Source organism: Macrobrachium rosenbergii, chromosome 36 (assembly GCF_040412425.1).
Source record: "Macrobrachium rosenbergii isolate ZJJX-2024 chromosome 36, ASM4041242v1, whole genome shotgun sequence".
Classification (NCBI taxonomy): Eukaryota; Metazoa; Arthropoda; class Malacostraca; order Decapoda; family Palaemonidae; genus Macrobrachium; species Macrobrachium rosenbergii.
The window spans coordinates 6,319,256-6,328,801 of NC_089776.1; the positions used below are offsets into that span (position 1 = coordinate 6,319,256).

The 9,546-nt window shown below is 36.1% G+C and overlaps 1 protein-coding gene across 1 annotated transcript in view; it reads left to right on the forward strand.

Moving 5' to 3' along the window:
• Nucleotides 1-4,914, forward strand: part of Hydr2 (abhydrolase domain-containing protein 2) — a 63,250-nt gene extending 58,336 nt beyond the window's left edge. The window contains exon 7 of the mRNA XM_067134445.1: nt 556-4,914. Coding sequence (XP_066990546.1) covers nt 556-701 — 146 coding nt within the window. The 3' untranslated portion in view covers nt 702-4,914. The remainder of the gene's footprint in view (nt 1-555) is intronic.
• The last annotated feature ends 4,632 nt before the right edge of the window (nt 4,915-9,546 follow it).

The window sequence follows — 9,546 nt, forward strand, 5'->3', positions numbered from 1 at the left end:
AGAGCAAAATCCAGCTTACAAATACTCATCTGGGAAATTGATTAAGTGCACAGGCACTTGTCTATAGTAGATAAAATAATGAGGCTGGAAATGGAGACTTATCAAATAGCTCTAGCGGTGGCCTCCACAGGGTTAAGAGAAGACATGTCAAAGAGTATTTTTGGGAGATGTATACTTTTAGTAAAAGAAACTGAATTGACATCTCAACTTAACATATTTGACCTTGTTGGCTGATAAGTTGTTTGAATAGTGCTGAAGTCTCTAGAGTCCAGACTTCGTGCATCTTTTAACATTGCATGAAAATTTCTGTTGTACAGCAAATGTTAGTCAAGCAGTTTCACTTGTTCACCCGTGAGTGATAAAGATTCACGATTTGTATTTGGCATACAAACACCCCTGGTATTTGGAGAGAGAATTTTTGGCTCCAAATGTCGACTTTTACAACGGCATATACAGCAAGTATCCATTCTTGTGTGAGACTTTTATTGTTGGTAAGAAAATTTACCCAGACTTGCAAAAAGAACTTGGACTCATTCGTTTTTGTTCTTTCAACAGGTACCCACAAGAACTCGTTATACATCGAAACAGAGCATGGAGGTCATTTGGGCTACTACGATGACGGCTACCTTATACCACGAGCCGTAACATGGCTTGATCGAACCGTTTTATCGCTTGTCACTGCACTTGCAAGTAATCAGTGACTCTAGCTCGCGAGAGAGTGATACAAAGGAAGAACTTCGTGGTTTACAAAGATACAATATATAGACAAATATAGTCTACAGGTATTTGATGTGAATTGGATCTAGCTTCCATTCTTGGCTTTCTGTACACTTTAATCTGTATCTTATTGTATTCATTCATTACGGTAATGTACGCACATTGTGGCATGTGGGTAGTCTTAAAATGTGTGCTGATGTACATGTTCCACTCCATGACTGTAGACAATACATTATGGTTTTCTGGGTTCATTTTTTCTCTTGCATATAGAACACCTTTGAGGATAAGCTGATAGATAGTTGAAAGGCTTTTCATTCCAGTGTCTTATATAATTGCCATATAAGTTGAATAGCTTCGGAAAATTTGCTCATTCTTATTTTTCTGGAAACTCTAAAATGTTTGGTTATGTAAAATTGTGTTATGGAATTGGTTGTTACATAAGGCACATAGTTTCACTAGAAATCGTCAGTAGTGTTTTGCTAGATTTTCCTAGCAATGGGAGTAGTCTTTAGGGCCATTGTCATATTCATGTTGGCTGCAGAAGCCTATACACATGTTGAACATGGTACTTCCATCTGATGTAGAATTCATATAGAATGAATAATATCCTAATGTTGGGCGAAAGCTCTTCCATTGAAGAGTATGTCTCAACATTGTGTCATTCACCAAAGATGTTTGCAAAATTGGGGAGGGCTTTTGGGTGGTAAATATGCTTTTCCCCGAGTATTCCAGTCCATTCCACAATTTATTTATTTATTTTTTTGTCGTATCATTTAGGTATGATTTCATTCCTGATTTCATATGCTTTTTGACAAGGCTGTTTTTAAATGTAAGACTTTTCTGTAAATATCCAAGCGCAAATGAGATATCAAAAATATATGCACAAAGGATGCTTATATGAGAGATAAATACCTTTTGTTAAGAAATGTTTTGCAATGTAATAAGCTCAATGACTGTAAGTTTGCATTTTGTATGGTGCAGATTGAAGGTGGAATGCAATTCATGCTGAAGAACATTCATAGGAAAACACAGTATGGTGTGTCCATTCAAAGTCTTGAGATGGAAGACTTACTTAGTAAATTATAGGGCTTTCTTTTGGTTGAGGCCAGTCTCAATGATTACAAAACCCTTAACATTGGGATTTTTTCAAATTTGTGATATTTCTAAAGCTATATACAGTATACAGTACAAGGATCTCTGTAGGTAATTGGATTTCATCAGTTGTTTTCAGAAGATTTTTTGTTTTAGGTGCAACGATAAACGCGACCTGTTTATTTGTATAATCTAGTGAAGTTCCTCTGCGTGGCATTAATTTGAAAAAAAGCAAGTTTTTGATACTGTATTTGAATTTCAGTATCTGCCCATGTCCATTAGGTAACTTGCTGTGTTTTGCGTAAAACTCATTCCCATCTTGTAAAGATTAGGGTGTGAGTTGTGAGGGTAATAGATATAAATTCAGTTTACCAAACAGTGTACTATATTCAGAAGATTAAAAGCTCTATAGTTATATCTTTTTATAGCGACAAAACTTTAAAGAATTTACCTGCTTTTAAAGTAGCCTAAAATTTCTTGATAAAGTGTATTTAATGAAGAGATCCTTAGAGATGGCAATAGCTATTAGTGGATTATTATAGAGTATTTTTATATATATATATGTATATGTAGTGTGCAGACATATGACTTTAAAATATTTGTGTAAGTAGGAAATTGACTTTAATTAAAACTTTACAGACAGCCTAATACTGTGATGACAGGTACCAGTTTAATGTTCATATACTCATTCAGCAGTGGACAATAAATTTCAATCTCTGTAGTCATTTTAATAGCAAAATAGTGATAGGCGTTGCCAGACTGTTAAAACCATTGAACATTAGTTTTTATATTAACCACAAGTGGATATGCTATAGAACTTCATCGGGAAAAATAATTCTTGAACCAGTACTGTATTTGAGTGTTGATAACTTCATTCCCTTGTTTGATTCAATATAGTTGCAGAACAATACTATTTTTTCATTTTATCCAGTGCATGAGGGTGAAAAATGCATATCCAATGTGTCCAGTTCTGGGAATGGCCAAGCAACTGCTGATCTGTGTATCTGGTTAAAAGGTTAAAATACTATATTTTTATGAACAGGTGTTATGTGATGTCGTCAAGAAATTTAAGCATCCAGTTTACAGCTACTTTGTAAGCATCCATTACAACATATACTGCATATAAAATTGTATGTTCTTAAAACTGTACACTAAGAATTATGTCCAAGTCTATACACAGTACACGCACATGTTAATCCACAGAGAACTCTTCTTCTTTCCCCATACTCTTAACAAAAATATTTTCTTGAAACATTGACTCTAAAAATGAAAATAAGCATTCACCTCTATGCATAGTCTTGGATTGGTGAGTTAGAGGGCCTGAGTGTACACGCTATACTTCTCTACAAACCAGGAAATATTTCCACTCACCGTGGCAAGCTAATTTTCAGTGAAAGAATTTGCAATAGAAAGTTTGTTTTTGAAGACCGCTGACAGCAGTGATGTATTTGCTATACCACTAGTCTTCCTGTTGGTAAAGTTGGGTGACTGATGAGGGGAAACCAGAATCTAATATCCTCCAATATGTGTAGGCAGGAACTTTTATAACCAGTGTTTGGAGACTACAAACCACCTCCAAAGATATCTGGGACATAGTGTTAAAGTAGGCTTGGGCCGTAATCGTCATTTGAGTGCTTGATAGAGAGAGCCCTGAACGTTTCCATCTCCCGAAAGATTACAATTTTTATCTCCCAAAATCTGATAACTTGTTACCAGTTACCAGGCCACAAAAATGCAACAGATGGTTATAAGAGATGGAGAAAAGCTCAATCTTTCTTTGCTAAGGTTACATAACTCAACAATATTCAAGACACTGTAACTATACTAGTAGATTTAACCAGCATTCACTTCCTTTATTCATACATGTATGCTGAAATACATTAACATTTTTCCACTAAAGATTTGGCACTATTTGATATAGTTTCAAGTAAGAAATTAAATTCATTATTAGCATTTGCCTGCAGTCTGCACAGTTTACCTTTGTCACTAGATGTTTTTGTTGAATTGCTTATGCAAAATGAAATACAGTTCATAGGTACTCAGTCAGAAATTGCAAGAAAATCCAAGCTGAGTCAAAGAAAAGAATGTTCGGCGTTACACATGACCTTGCTTATTCCTAAAAGTAAAATTATGTATTCCTCTTTCAAGACATTATTGCAACTATAAGCAGTAAAATGCTCTGATTTGATATTTCATAGCCCTGTCTTCATTGCCAAATGGAGATTGTTGTAGAATTCTTGAGTTGCCGTATGACAGACTTTGCAACCAATCTGGACTGGTGTATCCAATACGTTCTGTCTGAAGTGAAGTTTTGGTCACGAAACTGTAGTACAATATCAGGCATTTTAAACTCTTTTTACTGGTTGTTGTAGTGATAGTGTGCAATATCAAGGCAGTCACTTTTGTTTAGTAACATTAGTGCATTGACTTATGCCTTTTGATAACATATACCTGTACTAGGTTTGAAATAATAATTATTTGGCATATGATATATGGTAAACAAATTAGAAAGACACCATATATTGTAAGAAACAATTTTCTAGTCATTCAACTAATCTAGTATTTTATATACAAACAATATACATACACACTGTACTTTTTAGACAAATGCAATTTTCAGTTATGCAATTTTTCTGTTAAAGATACATTGGTATTGTTTCTCCACCCCAAAAACACTTTTAAAAGGTGCTGTCATTCTTTAAATGCACAATATATATTAAGATGCAGTGCAGTATATATACAGTATATTGTTCTTGTATGTCATTTCCATTGTTTTTATTTGAATGTTTATTTTTTATAAATTCCACACGAAATTCTTTTCATTAACAGACAAGTGGCATAGTAATGCGTATATTGTAATTGTTTTGGATGCTGGTCACTAGGCCTTTTGTTCTATGAAAGCTTTGGTAAAGCTTCCCGTCAGAGTGAGCCTTTAGGCTACGAGGTAACGAGAATAAAATTAGGGAGTTATAGGTGTGATAAATTGCTTCTATGTTGTTGATAGCTTGTGATAAGATCACCTTTTTAGATGTTCTAAATTGTTACCAAGGTGAATGTGTGGACCACATACTGTACTTAGAAAAGATAATAAAAGTTTCCATATCCCGAAGTTTTTCTCTCGGTCCTGAGGTTTCAGAGAGTGTTTCTTGCTTTTATTTCATAAATTTATAGAAAACATAATTGTTATGAGTGTCAGTCACTGTATTTTAATCCCAAAGAAGACACTGAAATTCCTCAAGAAAACAGCAGTTATGCTTCCAGACGATGGTAGACTGCCCCTCAAAAGTGTGACACCATTTCACCTCCTTAGCCATGAGTGCAAAGTTGCATATGCATGCACTAATGAGAATGCCCCAGCACTCCAGTAAGTACCCTCTCAAAGAAGAGAAATGTCCAGAACAATTGCTCTGGCACCTTACTAACCAACAAAACACTAGGAAAGGAGAGAGGATTTATAGCTGATTCAGCATTCGTCCATTTCAACCGTATATTTTGAACGGGTTGCTGATTTAGATTCCTCGTTCTCGTGATTTGGGGAAATTCCTTCCACATTTCTCAAGAACGAGTTTTCAAGATCATGCCCACTCTGCAGGGGGTTAGTGCCCCTAGCTGCAACCCCTTTTGTTCCTTTTACTTTACCTCCTTTCAAATTCTCTTTCTTCCATCTTACTTTTCACACACTCTTAACAATGATTCATAGTGCAACTGCGAGGTTTTCCTCCTCTTACACCTTTCAAACCTTTTACTGTCACTTTCCGTTTCAGCACTGAATGACCTCACAGGTCCCAGTGCTTGGCCTGTGGCCTGAATTCTACATTCACTAACCTCTAAACCTCTGTTGTCTGTTATGCAAAATGTAGAAAAACCCAAAGCATCAAAGCAACACTCACTGGCCATGCTTTGATTAATTACACAGAAGGAACAATCACAATAACTCAGTTTGAAAAGGGAGAAGAGATGTCAGGAAAAATACGTAACTGGAATCACTGAGACAGTACAATAAGATCACGGTACAGCAATAAAAAGTGCTATTATATAACTCACTGGGCGAAATCTATCAAAAAATAGAAATTCTTGGCCAGAATAGAGAACCACCCTCAGATCTAAATCAAAGCAGTGCAGATTGTACTACAAATTCGGTCATATATTTACGAAACTTCAAAGTAAAGAGGGGAGTGGAGAGTTTGTAGACCTGCACATGATTCAAGATCCCAGGAATGTTCTTGTTACATTATTACAATAAAGAATTAAAGCTATTAATGACAAGAACAAGAATGGCCCAGGAAAATGAGGAACCTTTCAAAGTCACAAAAACACTTCAACACCATGAGCAAGGAAATATTTATTAAAATTCAACTGAACTAGTTTCCTAAAGAATGGGGCGGTGCCTTTAAACTCCTTCCTTAAACCTGGAAAAGGTCAAACCAAAATTGGTTATCATAGACCTATCTCCTTACTAAACTAGCTTGTGTTAAGTACTTGAAAAAATTGTCTATGGCAAACGTGTATTTATGCAAAAGCCTGAAGCTGTAATTCCAACCACAACTGGGTCTCAAAATAGGAGGTTAATACATTTGGAGATTCTTTAGCCCATTTAGAACCGTAATAGGCAACAGGGGGCAGAAGAATCCACCCCCAGCATAAACAAAGTATAAAATCTTTGATACTTCAGAGTCCTTGTTTATATTAGATGTTAGCTGTAGGCTCTGACGTCACCAGTCTTCTGAGTCTAGTGACAGCAGGTGCTTGAAAATATAGTTTATTAATGCAATTTAGTGACTAAATAGTGTAGTGAAGAGTATTTATAATGCATTACAGGTGAGATAATTTGAGAAATTTACAAAGACAATAAGAAATATACCGTCTTAAGTTTATTTCTTTACGTTAATCCCGCTAGAGGGGCTGGTACTAAGCATGGCAGAAGCACCGTCTTTGCTTCATGTTTAGTACCAGCCCCTCTAGGGGGATGAGAGCAAAAATATAAACAATAGACGATATATTTCTCATTATCTCGGTAAATTTTTCAAATTAGCTCAGCTACACTGCACTGTATTCACCTTTTCTATATTATCGTCAAGAAATTATGTTAATAGACGGTTGCTTAGTCTATTGTTCGTGACCCCATGTTTCTGGCAGTGACTTTTAAGTGTTACTGATTTCATTGCCACGAGTTATTTCCAGTGTTTCATAGCTGTGGATCACAAATAACCACTGCTGGCTTAGGTATGTACTTATTCACTTGGTTTCCCATGGATAGAATGACCAATGATCTTTGTGATATTGTAATCATGCACCATTTTTTATGAGCCTTTAAAACTATAGGCGGGATGTATTGTTCTGGGTTAGTGTGTGTGTGTCCAGAAAGTTAATCTTGGCCATAAATTCCGAAATAAATGAAATATTTACAAGCACACTTTGTTGACATATTGAGCTAGGTAGAAAACGTAACTTGGGAAAGTGATTTCTGAAACGCTGCTGCGCGCCTTCGGCAAATAGGCCTGGTACTTGCGTGGGCGTGATGTTCATAGGTGGGCTACTCTGCAGCCACCAAAAAGGGAAAATGTTCTAAACCAATCACACCCCATTTATACTGAGGGACCTGCTATCACAGACAGCCATCTCACCAGATTTTCTTATGTTTTTCCCGGGCAAGTCATTTTACACAGAGGATATGAATCTTACAAATTCTCTAATATTAGTTTATTAGCAAATACATTCAAAGTGAAAATGGCTGCAACTGAACCTGTAACATAGAATGAGATAAAGTTTTAACTGGAGCGCTTGTGATGTCTGTCGCTAAGAAAAAAAAAATGTAACAATTAGCAGCTGAGATGAGAAACCAGTATTTCGGTACACCCATACACATAGCAGTGATGAGTGTAAAACACTTATATTTCTTAGTTTGGTGTTCTTGCTTTGATAATTGAGGCACGGTTGTTATGGGACTATACAGTAGAGCAAAAAATTTAAACTATAGTTTAGGAGAGAACATAAATGTAGATGAACAATTGTTGGGCTTTGTGGCTACTGTCCATTCAGGATTTACTTCGCTAATAAGCCTGCTAAATATGGCTCGAAGCTGTCAGTGGTACGTGATGCGAAGTCTAAATATCTACTAAATGCCAAAGCTGTTAGGCTTTGTAAGTTTGACGTGAGAGTGACTAATGACAGTTGATTCACTTCCCACCCATTGCATGGTATTGTTTTGCAAGAGCAGCAAAAGCTCGTTGGGACTACGGAAGGTTAGAATTCTGCTTTTATCCACTTTTCACTACGGTACAGCGGCCAAAAGCCACGGGCGGTGTTGTCGTATTTGACTTAATGTTTGCTCATTGTACTAGCCACTATATTTTCAGTTGCCATCATGAGAAAGTTCAAAGGAAGGTAGGAAGTTGAAATTTTTATGCGGGAATTAACTTCTAGTTTGGTTTAACCACGAGGCCGGGGCCCAAGAAAGAGAACATTGTTATTACGTAGACCTGCATCACATTGAAATGCCTTTAAGTGCATGAAAAATCTAATTCTTCTTCTTCTGATTTTGTTTGAAACTGGGATGATCTTGTTGCTAACAAGTTCTTTCTTTTCTTAACTTTATCAAATTAAATTACTCTTTATTAAAAGAGTATCTTCTCGAAAGCAGCTTCCAGTAATTCAATCTTATTGACGAAATGATCAGTTCTCGAAGCATTTTCCAGTTATTCAAATTTCAGCTGGATTATTGATATGTGCATTTATTTTTTCCTCTAAGGGGTCTCTAGTAAGGCTAAAAAACATCCAACCAATTGCTGTTTCGTTGACACTTGTATATTATCTAACGTTTTTTTAAGTAATAAAGATGTTTAGGACAAGAGTTTGAAATTGAGGACATGGTCGATGGCTATTTACTTCAGTTTGGATCAGATTTACATTTTATTCGCAAGTGCTGTGTACAGTTTATCTAGAACTTTCGATGAGAAAGATATAGTAGTATAAAAAACACGAACCACAGCAAATAACAAATTAAAAGTTGGCGGTAAAGAGCACGTGAATGAAAATATAAATATGACGAGTCAATAAGCGATGGGCAATGCAACTAACGACGTAGTTAAAGAATTAGGATTGATTCATACAGAGAGAAAATGTGAAATGTATTCGTAGCTTGAGTTTTACGCCTAAATTCATTATGGTGAGGCAACAAGGTCGTCCATTGTTGGCGATGATGTCAATTGTCCGTCAAAAAAAGAGGAAAAAAAAAGATGATTAGGTATGACTCGCCCAAAAACATCGAACTATCGGTGTAGATCAGTAAGACAAAACACCGGTATGAGATACTGAACAGGCCTGGAATGTTCGCCTTTTGGTACTGGCTACGGCTTCAAAATCTGTGTTCGATGCGAATTCGAATGACATTTTCTCGCTCGCCAAGGGATCATAACACAAAAATAAATGTCTTAATTTGATTCGATTATTATGGTTGTTAGACTTGAGTGGTATGCATAATGTAGTGCGAAATTATTAATGGGCGTGTTCGAACATCGCACTTGACAACGTTTTTACGTTGCGTGAGACTCTTGCCATAACACAGTAATAAATAAAAGTCTAAATTTCATTAAACCTCATGGTTGTGAGACTTGTGTTATTTCACCGGAAAGTAAAATACCAAGTGCGAAATTATTACAGGTGATCTTGTTCGAACATCGCACTTAAAGCGCTTCTTACGTTGCGTGAGATTTTGCCATGACGCAATAATAAATGCCT